Raw genomic sequence first — 26,694 nt, 5'->3', positions numbered from 1 at the left:
GGCCTTTGGAGAAGCTATAGCTCAGCTGGAGTCTGACCTTTTGCTCTCTCTCTTTCAGAGATCAGAGATGTCAGCTCGTTCCTTCCTTCTTTCTGTTGACTGATTGTTAAGGTGAGAATTCAAGGCATGAAAACTAATAGCTTGCCCAGACTGGTGTGAGCTGGCTCTTCCCTTGCACTCACCGTGGGCAGGTCCCCATTCTCCTCCCTGCATGAACTGCTTTAATGGGCCATGGCATGTGTCTGTTCCTGCCCGCTACGGCTGCCCACCAGAGGACTAGGACAGGCTCCCTGTTAAAAGGGAGTGGGGGAAATCATAAGTGGAGAACTCAAAGAAAAACAGGCTTTAGGGATTCAGTCTTACTAAGGACAACATGAGTCTTTCAGAGATCCCTCCCCTTTGCCACACTTCCCCAGGGAGCCCTCCTGCTCCTTCAGGCATGGATCCCCTTTCCTTGGGGCCATGAAGGGTGGCAGCTCTTCTTCGTTCCTTTTGTACGTTCTGGCTTTGAAAGGCAAATATCTCCCTCAAGACCTTGCAGCACGCATCCGAGAGATGTGAAGGGTGCTCTTAGAGCAGCCAACCTGGGAGGCTGGTGGACATTCAGCTCCACTCTGCCCAACTCTGAGGACCTCAGAGGGGACCAGCACAGCAGGGTCTGTCTTTCAGCTTCAGCCGTGAGCAGAGACGCTGGCATGGAGGTTTTTGGTGAGGCTGCACCGTACCTTCGCAAATCAGAGAAGGAGAGAATAGAAGCCCAGAACCAGCCGTTTGACGCCAAGACCTACTGCTTTGTGGCTGACCCCGAGGTGGAGTACACCAAAGGGAAGATCAAGGCTGCACAGGATGGGAAGATAACTGTTGAGACAGAGGATGGCAGAGTAAGTGCGTTCCTCCTAGCCTGCTGCTCCCTGCCCTGCTGAGGGCCCAGGACCTCTGCTAAGGGCGGGCAAGGAACACAGAAAGCGCGAGACTGGCTCAGGTGAGAAACCTGCACTGCCCAGCATCTGCACTGCCCTACCCTCTGATGGGACCAGCCCAGCCTCCAGAGGAAGGTATTGGTCTGGATGCTTGGATGAAGGTATCCACTGGATAATAATTCCTGGTTTAGACTTTAAAGATCGGGCAATGCTCTGAAACAGGTTGGGTTGTAGCCTTGCCAGTCTTAGCGCTCCTCAACCTTTGCTTTTAACCCTTTCTCACCTAATACTGTCATATCCACCGATAAATTCCTTCCTTTACTGGTAGCAGAGCGGGCAGCTACTTGAAAGTCCCCTTTGCATGTGAATTTTTTAGCAGTGTCGCTGGCTGTGAACAGTTTCCTAAAGGAGCCTCCAAGGTGTTAATCTTGCAAAAACGCTGCAATGCCTTAGCAGCTTGTCCTGATAACTTTTGTACGAAAAGCTGCAGCGGCCCAAAGAACCACCTCAACCAACGTCTTGACTGCAGGCGCTACCAAATTTTTAAGAGTAAAGAGAATAAAGCAAATAAAGAATAAAGCAGACATCCATTGGTTCACCCCCGCCTCCAGCAGTCGCAGATATGTGACTGAGCAGAGGCTGCAGCAGACTGCTGTGCACAAGGACCTGCTGTCCTGGGGCTGACTTTTTTACATCCATTGGAGCTTTTTGCCTCTGTAGTGTCCTGTGGGAAAGATTTCCACAGTTTAAAATCGGAGTCTGTGTAAAGTGCTTCCTTTTTCTGCAATGTACAGCCTGGTAATCTCTGCTTATTTTTTCACAAGGAGAAAAAGTGAGTAACGCTCCCTTGCGATGGCCATGGTTGTCTCTGCCATTCCTGACTGTGCAAACTGCAAAAGTTTCACAATCAAGTTATGCTCTCCACATAGAAAAGCTGTTTCATACCTGCAACTATCCTTGTTTCCCTTCTCTGGATGGTTTCTAGTACAACTATATCCTGTGATCAGTAATGAAGGTGTGATTGAACTGTCAGACACATCCTAAGTAAAACTCTCTTCTTTTCTCCCTTTCTTTTCTAATAATTCCTAATATTCTAGAGCTTCCTGCCCTCTTCTGAGCATTGAACTGGCATTAAGTTAGAAAACTATAGTGACTCCCAGATATGTCCTGTGAGTAGCAGTTAATGCACGATCTCTTACTCTATACAGAGACTTTCTGTGAATCCTAATTGCTCAAGTGTTTGAACACTTTAGAAAGGTATTTAGGGGCACATATCACAGAGCTGCTTTTGAAAACTGTGCCTGTAGTTCTTGCTTTGTCAAAAGAAGCCCAAGATTATCCCACTAGTCGGGACCTGAGCTTGGAAATGGTGTTCAATCTTTCCAAATCAAATCTGATTGCAGTAACACCATTTCCTCCTTGGATTGCACCAGTCAGCTTCGGCCAGTCCATGGGAGCAGCAGTTACAGCATAAAAGCAATGGATAAAAACAGCGGGAAAAACCGCCTGGAGAAATGGCAACAGGATTTTCAAGTTCCTTCATGGTTCAGTGTGGCCAAGATAAGCTGCTGCCATCTGTGTACATCTGCCTTCCTGCGCATCTGGCCACCCCAGCGTATCCACGGGCTCTGGCTGTGCGACAGGGTGCTCGTCCGCGGTGTGAGCCCAGTAGACGGTGCTGTTTGGTAGGGCTAGAGCCTTTGTTTAATTAGGAATGGCAACCGGCAGGAGTGGAACAAATCTGTTCCAAGGAAGGATTTGCTGTTGACAAATCTTGTGCTGTTAGTGTCCTGTCTCTCTGGCAACGCGCAGTGCATCTCTTGGAGAATGAAAGGTAGACCGGCCAGCGGTTGTGTGCCAGGCGGTTACAGCTGTGAGCAGCAGCGAGCTGAAGTTCACAAGCAGCAATAATGTGGAGAAAGATCTGCCCAGCACAAACTCTGCCTGTGTGGTTGTAGCAATTCCAGAAGAGTAAATTTATATCCTATAAGTTTGTCAGTGTTGTAGAGTTCCTGGCTGGAAGCAGTATCTGCCCTGTAACAGCCATACCTTGTTTTGCACAGTTTAATGAAAGAAAAATCAGAATTAGAGCACACTTAGCAAATGTTATTACTTCTCTGTGTTTGTGTCTCTGTGTGTACACATGGAAGGAGCATTGAAAGTTGCTGAATCAAGGTTAACTCTTTGTTTCTGAATGATAGATGGTTGCTGTCAAACCTGATGATGTATATGCCATGAACCCACCTAAGTTTGACAGAATTGAGGATGTGGCCATGTTGACCCACCTGCATGAACCTGCTGTCCTCTACAACCTCAAGGACCGCTACAGCTCCTGGATGATCTATGTAAGTTCCCTCTCATGGCAAAGGAGAAAATCCAGCTGCCAGGAGATGGATTTCAGTGACTCTTCTGGGTTTTTTTCCTGCAGACCTACTCGGGTCTCTTCTGCGTCACTGTCAACCCCTACAAGTGGCTGCCGGTGTACAACCCGGAGGTGGTGTTGGCCTACCGAGGCAAGAAGCGCCAGGAGGCCCCTCCACACATCTTCTCCATCTCTGACAACGCCTATCAGTCCATGCTGACTGGTGAGCTTTTCGATTTTGACCAGACCCATAGGAAAAAACTGTGTCAGAAACACTACTTCTGCCAAATGCCGTTCCTTATCTGCCTGGACTCTGTTGCCTTTGCCATCTCACAGTGTGCTACCCTAATTCCTTGTTCCTTGACACGTTGCAGATTATCTGCTTGGGCTCACAACTATTGTGCTATGGAATTAGATGTTTTATTGCTAGGTGATGCAAAACCAGCTCCAGACAGTTTTCCCTGTCTCCTGAAGTAGGCTTTTTATTTTTGAAGTGCTGTGCTGCACATGATCTGTATTTCTGGTCTAAGTACTAAGCGAAGCACCATAACAGGAACCACTGCGAAGGGCAGTTGTGGTCGGGTAGGACACGCCAGCCGGGAGGTCCCCAGTCAGCACACAAGCACGTGGCTCTGTTCAGAACAGAGCTGGAAGAAATATTTTCACCAAAATACATGTTTTTAGTTTGAATCGAGTCCTGTCCCATATTAAATAGTAATAAAGGTTAAGAATGGTGAAGATAGAAGCAAAGAGGAGAGTACAGGATGGAGCAAAAGTGAAGAAGAGAAGACAAAAAGCAGAGTACGGGGAGGGGCAGAGAGAAGAAGAGAAAGACCGTGCGTCTTTTCAATTTTGCTTGCAGAGATTTTGTTTCTTTGCCTTTGATGGATACTAGGTCATGGGCTACCTGAGAACCAGCACTTTTCCCTACAGCTTCTCTGACTGCAGTTATTTTTCTCTTTGACAGATCGGGAAAATCAGTCTATCCTAATCACGTAAGTACATCTGTCGCTTTGAACTTTGTCTCCAACAAAAAGTGGGCAGATAATTCTTCGCTCTGTGCTTTCTTTCAGCAGCGGAGAATCCGGTGCAGGGAAGACCGTGAACACGAAGCGTGTCATCCAGTACTTCGCAACTATTGCAGCGAGCGGGGAAGTAGCCAGGAAGGAGTCCTGGATGAAGGTGTGAGGGAGAAAGGCTTGGCAGGGGGGCAGTGCGGGATGTTACCCGCTCGTGGCTGCAGAGAGCGTGGGTGACCTTTACCTCAAAACATGAAATACCTTTTATTAGCTTCAGCCACTCTCTCAAGGGCCAGTAAGGCCAGGGGCTGATAGGCAGTTAGGACCACAGCAAATACCAGAGCTGCCACTGTCACTGCCCAGGTGAAACACAGTTTGGGGCTTTGGTGTCCGGGAAGAATCAGAGGCTTCAGTTTCTTCACGTGGACCAGTCTGTCCGTGTGGCGGAGAGATGAGAGCTCTGACCATGGGAGAAATTCTGAATATGAGAAAAATGAATTATTTACCATTTACACACGGTGCTGGTTCTTGACGCTGCAGTAGAGAAGATGCTGTAGTAACACGGTACAGCTGAAATGAAGGGCACGTGGTTGCACGTGTGGTCAGGCAAGCTGCAATAGAGTAACTTTTTCCTACCACATAGCCCCTGGTGTTTTTCAGTAATTATTCAAATGTTCTTTCAGGGTACACTCGAGGATCAAATCATCAGCGCTAACCCACTGCTGGAGGCCTTCGGGAATGCCAAGACTGTGAGAAATGACAACTCCTCGCGCTTTGTGAGTTGTTGTGTTTCTTTCTGGCCTCCTGCATTTCTAATCCTGTTTGCCTGCTTCTTACTTGCAACTGGGAGTCACTGGGAGAAATGTTCTTGCTGACAAATTTCTTGGTTGTTTGTCAGATACTAACGTATTTACAGCTGTTTCATGCTCATAGCTGCGTGGGCGGCAGCAAACTGTTTCCTTTTATCCATCTTTGAATATCTAAGATAATCCAGACTGATTTGGAGATGCTCTCACTGGGATTCAAGAGAGAAAATCGCTCTGGCATCGTACCCTGAGAATACTGCACTGACCACTACCTTTTGTCTGCTTGCCAGGGTAAATTCATTCGTATTCATTTTGGTACCTCTGGAAAACTGGCCTCTGGTGACATTGAGACCTGTGAGTAAATGGTGGGGAATGGGGTTACTGCTTTCCTGTGAAGCAAAGAAGAGCTTGAAAAATTTATACGTGCATGCATATTACAGACTTGCTGGAAAAGTCAAGAGTCACCTTCCAGCTGAAAGCTGAGAGAAGCTACCACATCTTCTACCAGATCCTCTCCAATAAGAAGCCTGAACTGCTTGGTAAGGACAGCCATCACCTGCTGGTGTTTTACAGTAAAATCAACATGGGAAACTTTTCCCTAAATATGCCAGCTCAGTGACAGAGGGTCCAGTGGCACCTGCTGGCCTAGCACGATGTGTCACGGGCACCCAGCTTCCCCTTCCAGCAGGTGCCTCAGGCTGCGCGCAGCACTGAAGCTTTGATCACGTGCTTATTTGTGTCCTCTGTATTCCAACGCCAGTGACGACTGGGCTACCAAAGCTGTACACAGCACTTTTATCTCTGCTTAACAGTGTCGCCCTAGGGGTTACTCCGCCTCCAGTTTATCTTCCCTGAGTAAGTTCTAATGCAAACTGTGTGCAGGTGAGGTGGGGGCGGGTGGCTAATTTACTGTTCCTGCTTGTGTGGAAAGTCCAACTTATATGGGCCAGGTCCTGTGAATAATCTTCGATAGAAAGGTGAGAAATTCCCTGGGTGCAGGATGGCCAGATGCCTCGATCTACAAAATCTGAACCCTTCATCATATGGGCAAAAGTTCTTCCCCCTTTCCAGTATAGCCCCTCCAGCCTTCTCCCCTTCCCACTCCCATGGCATACCCTACCCATGCCCCGCCAGCGGTCCCAAACCCTTTTGCCACACATTCAACCACTGCACTCGTCCTCACCTCACTCTGCCCATCCCTCCCAACTGTCCACAGAACATCTCCCAAGGTGGAGCTCTGATCCCCACCCTCCCTCTATGTGCCCTCCCGACATTTACCGCCTCTCTCTCCCCTTCCCAGAGAGATTGCCGTGTGCCAGGGGACTGCATGTCTGTACAAGGACACAGATGGATTCATTTTCACTGTATGGAGGGCTTCCTCTCCTGCACGCTGCACAACCCCACTGCACATCTGCACACCTTTGCTTCTCCTCTTGCTCTGCAATAGGATTCAGGACTGAAAATGAGATAAACATGCATGTTTGTATTCCTTATTGCACTAGCACACAACCCCAGTGGGTGCAAAGGGCATTCAGGATGGGTTAGTATATGTCACGTATGAGGATAAGCACATACGAGTCTTACCTAGAGGTGTCCTTCTTAAAAGCTGTTTCTTTGGATTGCCCTTGTTCCTTATCTGCCAGCGTTGAATGTTCAGCTCCCAGCTCCGAGCATATTAAACTGATGGGACTGAGAACTTCTCTGAGACTTTCTGCTCATCCAGTGGAAGGCAGATGAATGGCTTCACTCTGTCTTTCTTGCCTCTTAATAGAAAACCAAGAGCTGGGGGTACAAAAGGAAAAAGATCCTGTGAAACCTTGCTGAGCCATTGTTCCATTTTCACTGCCAGGATCTGGCTCTCACTCCTTTGTTTGCCTTTCAGAGATGCTCCTCATCACAACCAACCCATACGACTACCCCTTCATCAGTCAAGGGGAGATTTCTGTAGCCAGCATTGATGACCAGGAGGAGCTTGTTGCCACAGATGTGAGTACACTTAGGAAGGGGAGACAGTGTCACTTTTACCATCACCACCATTATAACCAGCTGATCTATCTGGTCTGCAGGCAGCCATCGACATTTTGGGCTTCAGCCCTGATGAGAGAATGGGGATTTACAAACTGACAGGGGCTATCTTGCACTATGGGAACATGAAGTTCAAGCAGAAACCACGTGAAGAGCAGGCAGAGCCAGATGGCACGGAAGGTAATGCATTCATGGCTTGGAGAGATTAATTTCCAACTGGTTTTGTACCAGGAAAGCAGTTGCTCCTTGATAAGAGTAAAAAGGAGGTTCAACCTTCAATTTACCACCTCCTGTAGAGTCACTTTCTGCATCCACTTTACCACTTTATTCCTGATGGTTCTGCTGAAGGACCTTGTGCGTGGGACATGTTACTGTAGAATTCACCGGTTTCTGGTAAAACATCCAGACTTGTTCTGTTTGGGTGACATTGTGGAGAAGTGGCCTGAAGGGAAAAGCATTCTGTTGTCCCATCACCAGTGCACTCACTGGTTTTACCACACTGTTGGGGCTGCCATAGCCACTCAATCATGAGGACCAGCCCTGCAAGGCTATTTGGAAAAGTAAATGAGAATATTGGTGAAGCTTTGTGGATAGGGTAAAGCCAACTAGTTTGCCAGGTTTCAGAGCGAGGTCTGGCTGGCTCCCACGCATTCTGTCTGTCCCAGTTAAGAAGAAAGTCTTTCAGGGTTTTTTTTGTGTTTTTTTTTTTTTTTGTTTGTTTGTTTTACAGAGGCGGACAAAGCAGCATATTTGATGGGCCTGAACTCAGCGGACTTGCTGAAAGCTTTGTGCTATCCCCGGGTGAAAGTGGGAAATGAATATGTCGTGAAGGGCCAAACAGTGGATCAGGTGAGTGTCAGGGAGCAGCAGGGGCCATCCTCTCCTTAAGGGACAGGAGTGGGTGCAGGTCACGGCTGAGGATGGTCAAGACCATTAAGGCCTGTTAACGCACTCTGTGGGCTGGCAGTATCTGTGCGTGGTGGAGGGTGATTTATTCTGGTGATGCAGTAGCAGTGCCCTGACACAACTGTGTGAACCATCTCCCTGCAGGTGCACCAGGCAGTCAATGCCATCTCCAAGTCAGTCTACGAAAAGCTCTTCTTGTGGATGGTAATGCGCATCAACCAACAACTGGATACAAAGCTGCCAAGACAGCACTTTATTGGGGTCTTAGACATTGCTGGCTTTGAGATTTTTGAGGTTTGTTTTCACATAGCACTCTCAGACTTCTGTCTGTCTTTAAACGCGTTTTCCTTTTGTTTCACTTTTTGGACCTTTCCTCCTCACCCCAAGGCAGCCCTCAAGAAGAGGGCCAATCTCTCTGAACCTGCTTCTGCCTTTGTAGATCCATCACCCGCTTTGTAAGAGAAAAGAAACAGCAGAAGCATAGCCATGAAGCTGCTGTCACCCTCCCCATAGAATGTGTATTTAGTGACATTAGGGTCACCCAAAAACACACCAATGCAGGCTGCATCAGCCATGTGCTGCACAGCACAACTCTTCTGTAACCCTCAACCACCCATGATATATCCTCTGCGCTATTATCAAAACGCTTCAGGGATAGTCTGGCTGACCTTGGCTTGACATCTGTATGAAATAAATTGATGAGAGTTGGTTTAACAATATTTACACATTTACTCAAATATTAGTTCAACAGCCTGGAGCAGCTGTGCATCAACTTCACCAACGAGAAACTGCAACAGTTCTTCAACCACCACATGTTCGTGCTGGAGCAGGAGGAGTACAAGAAGGAAGGGATTGAATGGACATTCATTGACTTTGGGATGGACCTGGCTGCCTGCATTGAGCTCATTGAGAAGGTGAGTTTCTTACACGACTTATGCAATCACACAAATCAGACCTGGAAGCGTTTCTTAAGAGTGTTTGCACTGAGCGCCTTCAGTACGCTCTCTCTGTGAAGCTTCCAGGACTCCTTACCTCCTGCCTTCCTTTAAACATAACCCTTGTGATTAGTTATCCAGTGACTGGAAGTGTATTCTGCCGTCTAAAAAGACATTGCTTTTTTTTTCTCTGTTCTGTTTTTCTTTCTTCCACATCATTCTAAATTGTCATTTCATTATCATATTTGCCCCAGTTGTATTCTGTCTTTGCATATTGGTTCCTCCTTGGGTTTTCCTCTCAATTAAATTCAAATGCCTCATGTCTGCTTGCTTTTACCTCCTGCGTGAGGACAAGTCACTACTATATTCCAAGAAGTTACTGCACAGTTTTTGCTTGGCTTTCTTTGTTTTCCAGACAATGTCTAGGTAGTGCAAAAGCCTATTTATGAAAATCTGGTGCTTTTGAGTATCTTGCCAGGTGTTCACAAAAAATCTTGTTTATCTGCTCCTTCCAAGATAATTCTCTGTAAAATACCTCCAGTACTCTAAATACGGCATTTCTTTCACTCCATGTTATTATAACTTGAATTACTCTTATTTGAAAACACCTTTTTTCTATTCAGCCCATGGGCATCTTCTCCATCCTGGAAGAGGAGTGCATGTTCCCCAAGGCAACTGACACCTCTTTCAAGAACAAGCTCTACGACCAGCACCTGGGCAAGTCCAGCAACTTCCAGAAGCCCAAGCCTGCCAAAGGCAAGGCTGAGGCCCACTTCTCCCTGGTGCACTACGCTGGCACAGTAGACTACAACATCACTGGCTGGCTTGAGAAGAACAAGGACCCCCTGAATGAAACTGTTGTGGGGCTGTACCAGAAATCATCTATGAAAATTTTATGCAATCTTTATGCCACTTTTGCTTCCATAGATGAAGGTAAGGTCAGAGGATTGTGTCTCCTGTCCTGTGTTTCCTACTGTACCTATCACCTGACTTGAATCAGTGTTGAGTCAGCATTCCTGCTCTATGTATTAGATGCACAATTATAATGCTGTCAAAGGGATCTACAGCAGTACCTCAGTTGGACTGTCATCTCATTTTCCAGCTGAAGGTGGTGGTATTAAGAAGAAAGGAACCAAGAAAAAGGGCTCTTCCTTCCAAACTGTCTCTGTACTCTTTCGGGTAGGTGTGTTCTCTGGCACAGCATGGTTCAGATGCAGAAAATGGAGAGAAGGCAGTCACACACACACAGAATCACAGAATGGTTTAGGTTGGAAGGGACCTTAAAGATAATCTCATTCCCCCCACCCTCCCACCAGACCAGGCTGGTCAAAGCCTTATCCAGCCTGGCCTTGAACACCTCCAGGGATGGGGCATCCACAACCTCCCTGGGCAACCTGGGCCAGTCCTGTCAGACCTGGCTGCACTAGTTCACCATTCCCACTTTCTCTGTTGCCATACCATACTGTGGAAAGTTACCTCTGGGATCCGGTAAAGGTCAATTTGAATTGTACTTTGCTGATGCAGTCCAATGAGATGGTGGTGGAGAAGGGAATCCATGTGCTTTGATCAGGTTGCACAGTTTCAAGAGAGACCAAAGGCTGTCTTGGCTTTGACCTTTGGTGCTCACAGCATCCTTCCCTTAGTTGGTTGTAACTGGCTTCTTCCAGGAAGTGTCTCTCTGAGTACAGGGCATTGTGTGGCAACCAGTGCCTTGCAGTCAGTGTGGACAACACAAATTACACGTTGCAGCCCCTTGATGCTGCTGTGACATATCTATATCCTTGGGCCAGGTGCAGGCTCAGCCCTTCCTGGCAGGATGAGGAGTGCAGCATCCACCCGGCTGTGGCGTGGGCCTTATTCATTATGTATGTAATTATTGCATGGGATGATTCAAGAAATGCAAAGTTAACAAAACCTATACTGCAGAGCGGGTGACTTCTGATGCCACAGAATCATAGAACTGCCCAGGTTGGAAGGGACCTTTCAGATCATCGAGTCCAACCATCAACCTAACTCTGACAAAACCATCACTAAACCATATCTCTAAGCACAATGTCTACCCGGCTTTTAAATACCTCCAGGGATGGTGCCTCAACCACTTCCCTGGGCAGCCTGTTCTAATCCTTAATAACCCTTTCAGTGTAAAAATTTTTCCTAATACTCGTCCTAAACCTCCCCTGGTGCAATTTGAGGCCGTTTCCTCTTGTCCCATCGCCTGTTCCTTGGGAGAAGAGACCGACCCCCCCTGGCTACCCCCTCCTTTCAGGGGGCTACAGAGAGCGAGAAGGTCTCCCCTCAGCCCCCTCTTCTCCAGGCTGAACACCCCCAGCTCCCTCAGCTGCTCCTCACAGGACTTGTGCTCCAGACCCCTCGCCAGCTCCGTTGCCCTTCTCTGGACACGGTCCAGCACTGCAATGTCTTTTTTTGTGGTGAGGGGCCCAAAAGTGGACACAGCACTTGAGGTAGGGTTTGTGGCTCAATTCTCTTTTAAATATACATAGCTAATATATCTAAATAATAAAAACAACAGTTCAAGCCATTCATTCATTTGGTCAAGAAAGACAAGATATTGGTATCCCAGGATATTGTTAGTTTCCTCCCATCCTCATTCTGTTTAATAGCTCTTATGATTAGTTTCTAACCACTAAGGTCATTTTAAAACTGGAGGAAAGTTGTATCCACTGTTAGTAGCTATTTACTTTGCTGATGCCTACATAGGATTGTAGAATATTCACTAGAGGGAAAAACTTCTGAATTTTTTTTTAATCAGAGTCAAATCATACTGAGAATATTTGCATTATGTCTTGAAGTAATATAGAGATTGCAGATGATTTCTTTTTTACAGGAAAATCTAAATAAGCTCATGTCCAACTTGCGAACAACTCATCCTCATTTTGTGCGTTGTATCATTCCCAATGAAACAAAGACCCCAGGTAATTTATAGAACACGGAGTAGAAATTGGCAGAATGACCAATTGACCAATGCTAGAAAAATCAATATATCCCCATGTTGCACTGTCATAGGCCTGATGGATCACAAGCTTGTTCTGCACCAGCTGAGATGTAACGGTGTTCTGGAAGGCATTCGAATCTGCAGGAAAGGATTTCCTAACAAGATATTATATGGGGATTTTAAGCAAAGGTCTGTAATAACATTCTTGCGTTTGCATCGAGCCCAGTTCATTTGAGAGAAAAGTCTTGCTAAACAAGTCAATGATATAGTTCTTAGGAAAAGACTATTTTAATATTTAACAACTATGGAAAGTATGAAGACATCTCTAATAGCAGGGTCTGTGTGGGCAGTGCCCACCCAAATAACTTCCTGAATATCATATGCCAAAACGTATTTTCACTTCATTCACGCTCATGTGATTTTTTGGATATTCTTTGTTTAAATTCTCAAATTTGACACAAGCATGTTTCAGCAAAAATACGGAGGGTGGTCTGTACCGCATCCTATATTTAACCATTATCTAGTAGAAGTTTGAAGAATGCTGTTTGAATAATTCTAACTAGGATAGTTTTACTGAAAGGAAATTGTGTTAAACCCGATACCACTTTTCTGATGAAATTACAAGCTTGACTGGCAAATGTAGATACATTAACAAAAGAGACTTCACCGGGACATCTAAATTAGTTCCACATGGCACTCTGATTTTGTACAGGGCTAACATTTCTGCAGCGCCTTAGCTACATTATTTTATAGATTAAAAAAACCCACAAACGACTTTAACTCCGGAACTGCCATGCAAATAGGACATTTGCAAAGGGTTGCTAAATTTAGCTGGGGTCATCTGCTTGTTGTATTTGAAAAAGCAAATGTACAGTCAGATCTCTAAGAACAAAGAGAGTACAGCACACTTACAGCACTGAACGGGGTATCCTGGGGAGCAGGGGCATTGAAAATGGGAGCAGTGGCATTTTGGGCGCTCACTGAAGACGACTTCCCAAGGCAGTGATGTGTGTGGGCAGATTTGTATATGGGTGAAGAGAGGCATGCTGAAAAGCATAGAGGGTGGAATAATCTCTCAATGGAGGATTAGGAAGAATACATTGCTAGATACTATGTCTAATTCTGGTTTACGTACTTCAGGAGGAATGCGAGAAGCTGGATATGGTTCAGAGAAGAGCTACAGGACAAATGTGAACTCAAGTGCAGTGAGAGAGTTAAATCAAACTATTTAACTCATGAAACTGTACATTAACAGATGATTTATTTGTGGTGTAGAGAGCCTACGGGTGTAAAGATTTCTGAATATACAGGAAACTGTCATCAAAAAGACAGACTCAAAGCAGAAGTCCAAGGGTGGGACCTAAAAAAGGATGTTGTCAAGGTAGAAGTGAAGTATACCTGTCCTACAGTGAGAGTGAATAGCTTACCTGGGACACTAAAGGTTTGAAGGCGTCAAATAAGATTGAAATTTCTTTTTCAAAAACACGTGTACTAGATTAATGACAAAATGGGGGCTGGATGAACAAGGGACTGGGAGGACCGTGTACCTGTGTTGTACAGGAGGTCAGATTAGATACTTGCAGCAGTCCCCCCATTCTTAAAATCCATTAATTTTTTGAATTTACAGCTAACCCAGTGAGCTGCCCCACTAGATTAATGTAAATGACTGTGACATAGATGAGCAGAGTCTCTCAGGTCTGGAGAACAGACCATCCATGCCCTCAGTCTCAGCGAGGGCTGTAACACGTGCTGGGAACCTTCTGAACTGCTCTGCTGACTGTTTGCTACTTAAGGCTGGAGGTGTGAGTCAGACTCAGCCTAACTCCGTGTCTTCAAAGTGACAGCTGCTCTTGTAGCATCCTGTGCACTGAAATGATACCGACAGTTAAGCTTTTTTGCCTTTATTTTGTCAGATACCGCCTTCTGAACACCAGTGTCATTCCAGAAGGACAGTTTATTGATAGCAAGAAGGCATGTGAAAGGCTACTGTCTTCCATTGAGATAGATCATACTCAGTACAAACTTGGACACACTAAGGTAAACATTACATTTTTCCACACAATGAATAATCATTCATTGCATTAAAATATAAGCCTGGCAATGACTGATCTCTGCTCTTTGATTGCAGGTGTTCTTCAAGGCAGGTTTGCTAGGTGTCCTGGAAGAGATGCGAGATGATTGCTTAGGACAACTGATCACGCAGACACAGGCTTTTTGCAGGGGATACCTCAGGAGACTTGAATTGAAAAGAATGTTAGACCGAAGGTGGGTATCTTCTGCAAGGTCTGGTTCCCCAAAGCTGTGCTTTTCACACAGTACTGATGGATCACTGTGATTTCAGGGAGTCCATCATCTGCATCCAGTACAACATTCGTGCATTCATGAATGTCAAGCACTGGCCCTGGATGAAGTTGTACTTCAAGATAAAACCCCTCTTAAAAAGTGTGGAAACTGAGAAAGAAATGGCCATGATGAAGGAAGAGTTTCAGAGGACGAAAGAAGAACTGGCTAAGTCAGAAATCAAGAGGAAAGAACTGGAAGAAAAAATGGTGACTCTGGTGCAAGAGAAGAAGGACCTGCAGCTGCAAGTACAGACTGTACGTAATTTAAAACCATCCTTAGCTTGTGAGATCACATCAGTTTTGTCTGAGTGTTCTGTTATTTCATGTTCCGATTGCATAATGAGCAGGTGATTTCTGCAAGTGTCAGTTCCAATGTGTGACAATGAAACACATTTCTGTGTTCTGTAAAAAGGAAAATGAAAATTTGGCTGATGCTGAAGAAAGATGTGACCAGCTGATCAAAGCAAAATTCCATCTGGAAGCAAGAATAAAGGAGGTAGTGGAAAAACTAGAGGATGAAGAGGAGATAAATGCTGATCTGGCAGCCAGAAAGAGGAAACTGGAGGATGAGTGCTCTGACCTGAAGAAAGATATTGATGACCTTGAGTTAACATTGGCCAAGTCTGAAAAGGAAAAGCACGCCACTGAAAACAAGGTAGTTTTATTTCTGCTATTTGCATGTTTAATAATAGTTACCCTGTCTATATATAGGATGTAAGGGTGCAGTCAACTTGAACAATAACACGATGTTGTATAAGGAAATCTATGGGCCCGGTGTTAAATTTGGTCACCTCTATTGTGCAGGAAAACCAGCCCATAAGCATACAAAATGCTTTAAAATGAAAGTTCAGAATTGCCTTGTGGCTTCAGAAGGGTGGATACGTAAGCAGAGATATTGTATAGTCTGACCATATAATGGAACTAATTAAGACTCTTTGGTAGTCTAGCAACGTGTTTATTACCTTTGTGTGATCACTAACCTATACAAAAGCCAAAATTATTAGAGACCTTCAAGTATTTTACCTTAAAATAGGTTAAAAATCTAACTGAAGAAATGACAGGTTTGGATGAGACTGTTGTGAAGTTAGTCAAGGAGAAGAAGGCCCTGCAAGAAGCCCACCAGCAGGCACTGGATGACCTACAAATTGAGGAGGACAAAGTTAATACCCTCACCAAAGCCAGGATCAAGCTGGAGCAACAAGTGAACCATGTGAGCACAGTCAACACGAGGAAAAGAGGCAGATTCTTCAGTTGTTCCATTGGTCATCTTTATATATTTCTGTGTTACAGGTTGAAGGATCTTCAGAACAGGAAAGAAAAGTTTGTATGGATCTTGAACAAGCAAAGAGAAAGCTTGAGGGAGACTTGAAACTTGCGCAGGAAACCATAGTGGATCTGGAGAATGATAAACAACATTTAGATGAAAAATTAAAGAAGTATGAGAAAAAAAATGGTGACAAATTTACTATTTGTTTTTAACTGGACATATTTTCTTTTTATTAAAAGAACATTTCCTTTACAGGAAAGACTTTGAATTTAACCAGATGCAAAATAAAATTGAAGAACAGCAGAGTTCACGTATTCAATTGCAGAAGAAGATCAGAGAATTGCAGGCAAGAGACTTTACGTAACTGTAACATTTTTACTGTTTGTTTGGTGAAAATGTAGAAGCATGAATAATGCTTGTCCACAGTTGGTCACTGATAAAATCTCTGACTCAGTCACAGCAATCACCTCGATAGGTTGTAATAATTTTCTTCCCACAACTGAAAGCCATGATCTAAAGTTAGTATGAGTTGATCGGTAGGTCTTTTCTTGTTGGTAAGCCTTCACCTCCAATGGCAAAGCATTAAAATTCAAAGGAACTTTGTTTTGCTTATAGTCCCCAAAACAATGGGATTGGTATTCTACTATGGCAATTAGGCATTAACCTGAGCATTGAATTATCTCTCCCCTTAATGATTCCTGATATGCCATTTCCTCATGATTCAGGCCCGTGTTGCAGAGCTGGAAGAGGAAACCATGAGTGAGAAAGCGACACGGGTAAAAGCAGAGAAACATTGTGATGAGCTGGCTAATGAACTTGAGAAAATCAGTGAAAGACTTGAGGAGGCTGGAGGAGCCACCAGCGCTCAAACTGAACTTAACAAGAAGCGTGAGGCAGAGTTTCAGAAGATGCGTCGTGACCTTGAAGAGGCCACGCTGCAGCATGAAGCCATGGCTGCCGCCCTGCGGAAGAAGCATGCGGACAGCACAGCTGAGCTTGGGGAGCAGATCGACAACCTGCAGCGAGTGAAGCAGAAGCTGGAGAAGGAGAAGAGTGAGCTGAAGATGGAGATTGATGACTTGGCCAGTAGTACAACGACCATTACTAAGTCCAAGGTGTTTCTTTATAAGTGAAATACTTGAATTGGGAATATTTCTGTCTGGTGGGAATTTAATGCAATTCAAGCACGCATACACAGATTCCACTTTCTTACTCTCTTTCAGGCTAATCTGGAAAAAATATACCACACACTGGAAGACCAGATGAGAGATATGAAAAGCAAATTTGAGGAAAACCAGAGAAATATGAACGAGATGTTGATACAAAAAGCCCAGCTCCAGACAGAGTCCGGTAAGGAAGGCACAAAGATCTGCTGAGGGGCTACTTTTTCCCTTCAGTAGCAGAAAGACCCTCTAGCGAGTACCATGAGTGAGACCTAATTGTTCCCAAGTGCATATTCTGCTTTCAGAGTCATTGGTACAGGCACAGACAACATTAGAAATAAATGAAAGGAGATGAGCTCATGAGTGACACTTTAGAGTTCATATGCCAATTGCAAGCATTATTTGCTTAGGTAAATAATTCCCAGAATGATGTGACATAGCTCGCTGATTCCATGCAGGGGGACTAGGAATTTGGGACAGTCCCAAATGATTTGAGCAACCTGTTAGAACTGCACTTTCTCCTCCAAGAGTGCACGTGTCCACTGTGTGTACAGCATCTGTGTATGTGCTCGCCTCATGAAGCTTGGTGCTGCTCCCACGCAGGCTTCTGGGAATGGTGTGAGTGACAAGCATGAAAGGTCCTTGCTCTGATTGACTGCAAGGTCGGACATCTCAAATTAAAATGCCACTGAACTGGCTTCGACTAACCTTCTGAATTCTAGGGATTTTACACAATAGTAGATCAGGGAGTTCTGACATGCGCTATTCTAGCAGCTGATCATAGGGCTCTGCCTGCCATGAAAACCCTTTTTAAGTGAATTTATATGAATTTATGTGAACGAACTCTGTAGGCACATCTGTATGTGGACGGAGATGTAGGTACAAGGAAACAGCAGACCAAAGAGGGCATAGCATGTGAAAGTCTCCCAAAATCTGGAAGTCTCTGGAAGCTAGTGGTCCTGATGAATCCACAAGAACCGCCAAGGTCTGCCAAATCAGCCCAAGGCCACGGGCAAACACCAGCATCAACAAGGGGGCTGTATGACTGGGGCCACATCCAAGAGGGTGGTGGCTGCAATATGCAAAGACTACGGGATTATACATACGCCCTGGTGAAAACGGGAGCCCCTGAGGCTGGGGTTGGCCCAACAGGTATCGCTCCTACTAGGGAGATACGGCTGAACGTGTGTGCGAGTGAGCTGTGAAGGAATGTGTGAATGTGCTGAGTTCAGAGTTGCCTGGCATTAAGAGTAACAGCCTGAGGCTAATAACTGCAGCAACTTAATTAGTTAAAGGTGTCCAAATAAATACTGGTTGTGATCTGTGACTCCCCCATGTCCATCCCTGGTCAGGGAAAAGGGAATTTACAACACCTTTTGATGGAGGAACACACAGATGTGGGAACACACAGACCATAACCAAATTCTTTCTTCTTTTCTTCTGAGTGATCTCTTTGAAGTGATCATGCTTGCAAGATGATTCTGTAAATCTGACCAGCTTGTTGTAACGTCGTTGTGCATAGTGCTCAAGGGGAATCTTAGAATGAAATTGAAAGCTTGAGAAAAAAATCTAAAATGGCTCAGGAAAAGGCTGAAAAAGATGATACTGAGGGGCTGCAAGAAGTCCCAAGAATTCTAGAGATGACAGCATGGACTATAGGCACCTCTCCAAGAAAGTAGAGAGGTGTTACTTCAGCCCACAGGACAGAGAGTGATGTAGAATAAATGTTTTCCAGTTATCGTAAAGCTTATGAAGTGAAATTTTAGGATATACCTAAAATGAATAGTATGGATAGAGAAAGGAGAGGTCAAGTAAACACTGGTAGCAGAGGTAGGAAAGCAGAAGAAATTAGTAATCCTGTGCAAAGAGGTGGAGACTATTAAAGTGTTTAGTGGAAGGTATGGTAAAACGGAATGGGAAGAAAACATAGAATAAGCTAGAAAGGGTGATACAACTTGAAGAAAAACATCTTGAACTGCAGACAGGATTGCCAGTTTCCTTAATCTTCTTTTAAAAAAGGTTGTCAGTGTAAAAGAAATTTAGAAGGTATAACAAACAAGAAAGGAAAGAGAAAGGAAGGTTTGAAACTAAGAAAATAAGTGCTATGCCCTTAAGTAGTTAAAGCTGAGAAAATTGGGGGTTAAGCACATGTATATGGAGGTCTGAATGAACAGTAAAACTCAGGATTAAAGCGGAATAGGAGTAATGTTTAAGGAGATAGAATAGATAAATGTGGGGGAAGACATATCTGTCTCATAATTTCATTACCAAACCTTGCATTATGCTAAGAGTAAAGATGACATGGTAAAAAATATATATGCAAAGAGAATGGTAAAATAAGAATGGTAAAAGTACGTACGTAAAGGTAACAACTGATGAGGTAAAAAACGTTGTGTGATTCCACTTGTCTCTTACTGATTATTATTTATATCTGCATGTTTTCAGGATGCTTAATCTGGGCAGTGCTGGAAACTTGTCTTCTCTTGTCACAGGTGATCTAAGCCGTCAACTCCAAGAGAAAGAAACCATGACATTGCAACTGTCCAGAAGCAAGCAGGCAGTCACGCAGCAAATAGAAGAGCTTAAAAGGCAGCTAGAGGAAGAGATCAAGGTAGTGCTAACTGCTGAGCACGTGCTAAGGCTTCAAAATGTATCAGGGCCTCAGTTCATTTAAGAAACACTTTTGCAGCTTTGTAAGTATTGTTGCCTACAGTCTAACACAATGAAATTACTGCTGGGCAGAATGCGTACAGTGAGCACTGTGTTTAACTGCTTTGCTAAGGAGGTCTCTGACACATTGTAAGTGGTTTCACTTTTTGGTTAATTCTTTTCACGTGCTTTTTAACTTTGAAACCTTGGTCTATGTGATTTTTTTTTTTTGCTTCTGTAGTCCCAGGGAAGAAAAGCTACAGCATATGCCAAGGTGAGAGCATCACTCTTGGTCTTTTCTGGTGGTAGAGCTGAGAAAAGTTGGCTGCAGCTGAAGATAGCTGCCTGAACTCTTGTAAACCTCTGGCCCTTTGTCTTCTGCCCAAGCCTCAGTGACCATATTTTTAGTGTGTAAGGTCATGGGGTCATCTGCTGGCCATAGCTAACATAAATACGTGCTATTGTGGGTAATTTTTAGGCCAAGAACGCCCTGGCCCGCGCCTTGCAGTCTGCTCGCCACGACTGTGACTTGCTGCGGGAACAATATGAGGAGGAGCAGGAGGCCAAGGGGGAGCTGCAGCGTGCCCTGTCCAAGGCCAACAGCGAAGTGGCCCAGTGGAGAACCAAATACGAGACGGACGCCATTCAGCGCACGGAGGAGCTGGAGGAGGCCAAGTATGGGATAGATGGGATGAACTGGCCAGATGTTACGTGCATTGTACAGAACATAGATATACTTTTAGTAGCTAAATGTAAATTATTTTATTGGGGTTTGCATATGCATTTAATTAAAAAAAAAACAACTTCCGATATTGTACTCATTACATTATGTATAAAATACACTGATTTTTTGAATTATATGCTTGTTTTGTTCATATTTCTTAAGGAAAAAGCTCTCTCAGCGTCTCCAGGAAACAGGGCAGCAGGCGGAGAGTGTGAATTCAAAGTGTGTCTCCTTGGAGAAGATGAAATTGAAGTTGCAGGGGGAGGTGGAGGATCTGACAGTGGATAAAGAGAGAGCAAACACATTGGCAGCTGCCCTTGAGAAGAAACAGCAGAACTTTGATAAGGTGATAAGTGAGCACAGTATCTTTTAAGCCTAGCCTTCCTCGAAGGCCAAACTAATACTCCTTACTTAAATCAATACTGAAATCAAGTTGAGTCTAACAGTTATAACTCCTCTAGAGCATGGCAATAGGAATTTGTCCTGTTTTCAGAGACTGCAGTATTTATTTAGTACAGAAAATAGCCACAAATAAAATCACATTTTCAGTACTAGCAGGGAATAAAAGATGGTGCCTTTCAGGTGGTGGCAGAATGGAAGGGAAAGTATGAGGAGAGCCAGCTGGAGCGGGAAGCTCTCTCTAAAGAATCACGCTTGCTGAACACAGAGCTTTTCAAAGCGAAAAATACCTATGAGGAAACCTTAGATCAGCTCGAAACAATCAAACGGGAAAACAAGACTCTCCAGCGTAAGTGTTTGGCTCTGGCTTCCCATTAGCTGCTCACAGTCCTACCACAACAAGGCATTGCTCAGGTCTGCACGAGGTACACTAAAGTACAGGGCTCTGTCATTACTATTCTCTCCATTTTAATTGAGAATATAAAAGTCTCAGCAAAAGTTGTCGAGCACGTTTGTAAAGTGACTGATGTAATAAAGCAAATGAAATGTCCCGGCTCACCATGATCTGCTGCAGAGATGTAAGATCGAGGGCATTTAGGTGCCACTCCCAGGTAAGGGTGGTGCCCTGAGGAGGCTGTAGAGCTTGGGAAAGTGAGTTTTACAGATGCGCTGTGAACGTATCATGACAAGACCTGTAGCGTTACCGTGATGGCCTGTCCAGAGACATAAACACATGCAGGTGTCTTCCAGGCTCTCTGTAAGGAGGGCTGCGAAAGCGCACTGATGGCCCTGTGGTTTTGTCATCCTGCATGAATTGATTGTATCTGGTTTTATCTGTATGTACATATACATACACATATACAACTGTCTACACGTGTACGTATGCGTATGCATATGTATGTATGCAGATATACAAAAGAGGTGTTGAACACAGTCACAGAGCATAGAGTTCAGCTTCTCTGGCTGCCGCAGGCTGATGTCTGTCTTATCTCACAGAGGAAATAGCTGATCTGACTGAACAAATTACTGAAAATGGCAAAATGATCAGAGACCTTGAGAAAGCCAAAAAGCAGGCCGAAGTAGAAAAATCTGAGCTGCAGGTAGCTCTGGAGGAGGCAGAGGTGAGTTAATTTAAATATCGCTGGAAAAAGTAGAGAGCAGTCCAAATGCTTTCTATTCTCTCTCCTGGGCACTGGCTGTGTGCAAGGCTGATTGCCACAAACCTAAGGAGTTTGTGCGAAGTCACTGAGTAACATCACAATGATTGTGTTCTCTGAAATGTTACTTTTGTGTTTGTTTTTTCTCTTTTTCTTTTAAAGGCAGCTCTTGAGCATGAAGAGGTCAAAATCCTTGGTGTCAACCAAGAACTGACTCAGATTAAATCAGAAATTGACAGAAAGATTGCTGAGAAAGATGAGGAGATCAGCCAGTTAAAGAAGAACCATCAAAGGACTGTGGAGACAATGCAGGGTGTTTTGGATGCTGAGATAAGGAGCAAAAGTGAATCCTTAAGGCTGAAGAAGAAGATGGAGGGAGACCTGAATGAAATGGAGATCCAACTGAGCCATGCCAACAGCCAGGCTGCCGAGGCACAGAAACACCTGCATAGCATCCAGGGAGTTCTCAAGGTCTTGGTTTACCTTTCTGGTTGATTTATTTTTAAGCAAAGTATCCAAGAAATTCATTAGGATATAATTGGCTCTTCATATTTAGGACATGGAGCTGCACTTGGACGACACTCTCAGGACACAGGGGGACCTGAAGGAGCAGGTGGCCATGGTGGAGCGCAGAGCAAACCTGCTGCAGGCTGAAATTGAGGAGCTACGGGCAGCCCTGGAGCAGACGGAGCGCTCCAGGAAAGTGGCTGAGCAGGAGCTTCTGGATGCCACTGGACGTGTGGAGCTCCTCCATACCCAGGTAGTTTGCTTTGCTAAGGCAGACATATATTTGCATCTAGAGATTCGGAGAGTAAGAATGATTTCGTGGTCTCTGTGTGTGAGAGCCCAAAGAGAGACACTCAAAGCCTCTCTTTCTCCTTCGTAGAACACCAGCCTTTTTAATACAAAGAAGAAGCTTGAAACTGATATGGCACAAATCCAAACTGAGATGGAAGATATTACGAATGAAGCAAAAAATGCTGAAGAAAGAGCAAAGAAGGCAATCACAGATGTGAGGATGTTACTGTGTTTTTCTCTTCGAATTTTCAGGGCTTCCCAATGGCATCGCTGCTGGGAGTTAGTGTAAATACTCTTGTCACAAGTTGGACAAAGAACCAGTCTGTGGGCCCGGATGAAGAGGCTATGTGTCAGAGGAGGGTTAGAACAACAGGGAAATTGGCCTGCTGACAGATGAATTATTGGGGCTGTTGTCATCATAATGAACTAAACACACATTTAGTCAGTCTAAAACAAATAACTTTCTCCAGTGCTGCATGAAAATGTAAGCCACAAAAAATTCCGCAGTATGGAAACCAGTACAGTGCCTAATTTGTTTAAATATTTATCTTTTCAAAATCCTATTTAAGAACTTTGCAAATGAGAATTGTGAATTGCCATTCAATATTGGTGCTATATCCTCCTGTGCACGTCCAGTGAAGCTCAGGCAGGCAGTAGGGCTGGTGTATTAGGAAACCCAACCTGCTAATGATTTTTGATACATAGGATCAAAACAAAATCTTAAAACTTAAAAACATTCTTTGAGGTTAAAATTGAAGGAAAACATCTCCACTTGCTCATGAAAGTGATTTTTTTTTTATAATAATTTCTATTCTGTTTGAATAAAACAGAAATGGAGTATTACAATGAATTATGCACACCCACGTATATATTTATATATTTATAAAACTTCTAATGCCATTATTTTATTCTCACATGTTTCAATTTAGACTTTTTCAGGTATTTTACTGCCAAAGCAATTTGTTGAATTTTACACTATTTGTGAGCAAAAATACTTAATTTGATCGTGTGGGAATCAAATGCTTGAAAGCAAAATATGTCCTAGTTTAGTCTTAAATAATATAGATTGTTTTAAACTATCTTCTGCCTCGTAACACTGGCCATCCAGGCTATTGGGGCAGTTACAGGGCACGCACTAAGTCACAGCGCACAGACTCCGTCATGCCCCACGTGTGTTGTGCAGAGAAGCGGTGGCTGTGCTGTGCCCTGCTCCCCAGCTTTGCTGTGGCTCCTGCTCTACGCCGTGGCACCTGGGTGCCAGCGAGTCAGAGTCATGAGCGTACAGTGGAACAGAGCATCTACCCTTTCTGTTGTTCCAAGCTCCATGTGTGCAGCAAGGCAGATTTTTTTCCCATCCTTTTTCCTACTATTTCCTATCATGTTTCTTCCACTATCGCGTGTCACAGAAAAAAAAAGAAAAAACGAAGCAGAAAGTGCAGTAGCAGGAAAAGCCAGCAGGAACCAGGAGTAAAACTTCAGATGGTGCACAGCATGCACTGTTCTTTCACATACTTCCAGTTTCTTGTGTCATCTCCCTTCCAAGGCGGCCATGATGGCAGAAGAGCTGAAGAAGGAGCAGGACACCAGCACCCACCTGGAGAGGATGAAGAAGAACCTGGACCAGACGGTGAAGGACCTGCAGCTTCGTCTAGATGAGGCTGAGCAGTTGGCACTGAAGGGAGGCAAGAAGCAAATCCAGAAGCTGGAGGCCAGGGTGGGTACCAGCACTGAACATGAATCTCAAAGATACCTTTCCTCTCTGAGTCCTGTGTGAGGGCTCAAGCTAATTGATGATTGATTCACCAGATCCGAGAGTTAGAAGCTGAGCTGGAAGAAGAACATAAACAATCTGCAGAGGCTATGAAAAACATCCGCAAATATGAGCGGCATGTCAAAGAGCTTACTTTTCAGGTACATATAACTAGAAAGCAATTCTCCTGATGTTTTGTCTCACAGGGACGTATAATTTCACATTCCGTTTCCACAGAATGAAGAACAGAGGAAGAACATGATGAGGTTACAAGATCTGGTAGATAAACTGCAGATGAAAATCAAATCCTACAAAAGACAAGCTGAGGAAGCTGTGAGTCACTCAACTGAAGCAAATACTTATTTACCATAAACAGACTGTCAGTTTAAAAGTTGGCTCTGTGCACCAGCATGTTGCCAGATGGTTGTCAGTTCCTTTTGTTTTGCCATTTCAGGGTGAACAAGCCAATACTAATCTCTCCAGATTCCGAAAAGCACAGCATAAGCTAGAAGAGGCCGAGGAGAGGGCAGATATTGCTGAGAGTCAAGTAAACAAGCTCAGAGCTAAAACCCGAGAAGTGCCTTCTACAAAGGTAAGCCTTTATTGCAGGAGGCAGGTGTGCAAGTTTGTACTGTTTGCTCAAGCAAGTCAAGCAGTAGATTTGTGCCTTACAGATGGGTGTAGCCAGAAAGAACGGTTCTGGAAGGAAGGGATTTTGAAGAAAGACTTGAGAGGATTTGGGTTCTTCAGCCTGGAGAAGAGTAGGCTTCGAAGAGACCTTATTCTGGCCTTTCAATATATAAAGGGCAGAAGACAGATAAAGACAGACAGAGAAAGACTTTTTACCAGGGCCTGTAGTGACAGGACAAAGGGCACTGGTTTTAAACCGAAAGAGGGTGGGTTTAGGTTAGACATAAGGAAGAAGTATTTTATGATGATGGTGGTGAGACATTGGAACAGGTTGCCCAGAGAAGTTGTGGACACCCCATCACCAAAAGTGTTCAAGCTCAGGTTGGACAGGACTTTGGGCAACCTGATCAAGTGAAAGATGTCCCTGTCCATGACAGGGGTTTTGGACTAGATGATCTTTGAAGGTCCCTTCCAGCTCAAACCATTCTGTGATACTATGATTCTGTGACTCTGGCATTTTAGGCTCTGGTGCCAAGCATGAGCCTTCTGGCTAGTTTATCACATTAGTTTCGGATTTAAGGAACTGCCTCATAAAGTGGAAGAATGAGAGCCAGCCTAACTCCGAACATTCCTAAAACAACCTTCCTGTGAGCCTTAGGCAGAATTAATGTTCTGATTGAGAAATATGCAGCAGCACTGTGTCCTTAGCTGAACTTCCTTGGCAGTTGTACCAAACAAGACTGTTTGGTACAAGATCTGGAGCCTAATTTTCCTAATCTGATCTTTACAGGTGTAACACCTTTTGACTGCACTAGTCTAGCTCAGTTTTTGGTTGGAGGTAAAATACCCTCAGTTCATATTTTGAAAAAATTACTAGTGCCTAGAGCATGTATGCAGGAAACGGAGAGCCTTGGCTCCAGGCTGCCTTCTGCTTACCCACAGCATCCTCTTAGTCATACAGCATTTTAATTCTAGAAGAGACACTATGGAGAACATGCTTTCTTCTGAAGGCTCAGGCCTCAGACTCAATAGACAATGTTGGTTTTGCCAGAGCCTGGTGTGCAACTTTCAATGAGTCACTTAATGCCATTGTGCTATTAATGCCACAAAGCCAGTAAAAGGATTTGACTCCTCAGTGCTTATCAGGGTATCCTGCCCAGACCCCAGGGGAAGCACTTGGAAGGCTGTGTCCAGGTTCCTGAGCAAAGTGTCTAGACATGAGATTACCTTATAGAGGGAATCATAGAATCATAGGGTTGGAAGGGACCTCTGGAGATCACCCAGTCCAACTCCCTGCCAGAGCAGGGTCACCCACAGCAGGTGGCACAGGAACGCCCCCAGGTGGGTTTGGAATTTCTCCAGAGATGGAGACTCCACCACCTCTCGGGACAGCTTGTGTCAGGGCTTTGCCACCCTCACAGCAAAGAAGTTCCTCCTCCTGTTGAGGTGGAACTCCCTATGGCCAAGTTTGTGCCTATTACCTCTTGTTCTGTCCCTGGGCACCACTGAAAAGAGCCTGGCCCCATCCTCCTGACACCCACCCTTTCAGTATTTATAGGTGTTGATAAGGTCCCCCCTCAGGCATCTTTTTTGCAGACTGAAGAGATCCAAATCCCTCAGCCTTTCTTCACAAGAGAGGTGTTCCAGTCCCCTCATCATCTTGGTAGCCCTTTGCTGTCCCCTCTCCAGCAGTTCCCTGTCCCTCTTGAACTGGGGAGCCCAGCACTGGACACAGCACTCCAGGTGCGGCCTCCCCAGGGCAGAGCAGAGGGGGAGGATGACCTCCCTCCACCTGCTGGCCATCCTCTTCTTGATGCCCCCCAGGATGCCATTGGCCTTCTTGGCCACGAGGGCACATTGCTGGCTCATGGTCACCCTGTTGTCCGCCA

General features: G+C 44.8%; 1 protein-coding gene across 1 annotated transcript; it reads left to right on the top strand.

Annotated features, from left to right (window-relative positions):
* Nucleotides 1-388: 388 nt before the first annotated feature.
* Nucleotides 389-26,549, top strand: LOC128918073 (myosin-3-like). The gene is made up of 38 exons (XM_054221951.1): nt 389-881; nt 3,122-3,265; nt 3,349-3,505; nt 4,250-4,277; nt 4,359-4,464; nt 4,985-5,077; nt 5,398-5,461; nt 5,548-5,646; nt 6,990-7,093; nt 7,174-7,312; nt 7,863-7,981; nt 8,183-8,332; nt 8,782-8,952; nt 9,597-9,906; nt 10,076-10,152; nt 11,819-11,906; nt 11,998-12,115; nt 13,840-13,963; nt 14,055-14,191; nt 14,268-14,523; nt 14,681-14,923; nt 15,302-15,478; nt 15,559-15,704; nt 15,791-15,881; nt 16,261-16,650; nt 16,759-16,885; nt 19,191-19,309; nt 19,826-20,022; nt 20,234-20,417; nt 20,654-20,819; nt 21,467-21,591; nt 21,790-22,098; nt 22,184-22,387; nt 22,514-22,639; nt 23,969-24,139; nt 24,232-24,336; nt 24,413-24,508; nt 24,630-26,549. The coding sequence occupies exons 1-38, from the start codon at nt 696-698 to the stop codon at nt 25,218-25,220; spliced, it is 6,237 nt and encodes a 2,078-aa protein (XP_054077926.1). The 5' UTR covers nt 389-695; the 3' UTR covers nt 25,221-26,549.
* Nucleotides 26,550-26,694: the final 145 nt, after the last annotated feature.

The sequence above is a fragment of the Rissa tridactyla genome, chromosome 15, assembly GCF_028500815.1.
Source record: "Rissa tridactyla isolate bRisTri1 chromosome 15, bRisTri1.patW.cur.20221130, whole genome shotgun sequence".
NCBI lineage: Eukaryota > Metazoa > Chordata > Aves > Charadriiformes > Laridae > Rissa > Rissa tridactyla.
This window is presented reverse-complemented; position numbering and strand designations above follow the sequence as displayed.

Bases quoted from the DNA above. Each gene is read 5' to 3' on its own strand.
- LOC128918073 (XM_054221951.1), top strand. From the start codon at position 696: ATGGAGGTTTTTGGTGAGGCTGCACCGTACCTTCGCAAATCAGAGAAG. The intron at 5,647-6,989 runs GTAAGGACAGCC...TTTGCCTTTCAG, and splicing joins TAAGAAGCCTGAACTGCTTG to AGATGCTCCTCATCACAACC. The intron at 22,640-23,968 runs GTGAGGATGTTA...CTCCCTTCCAAG, and splicing joins CAAAGAAGGCAATCACAGAT to GCGGCCATGATGGCAGAAGA.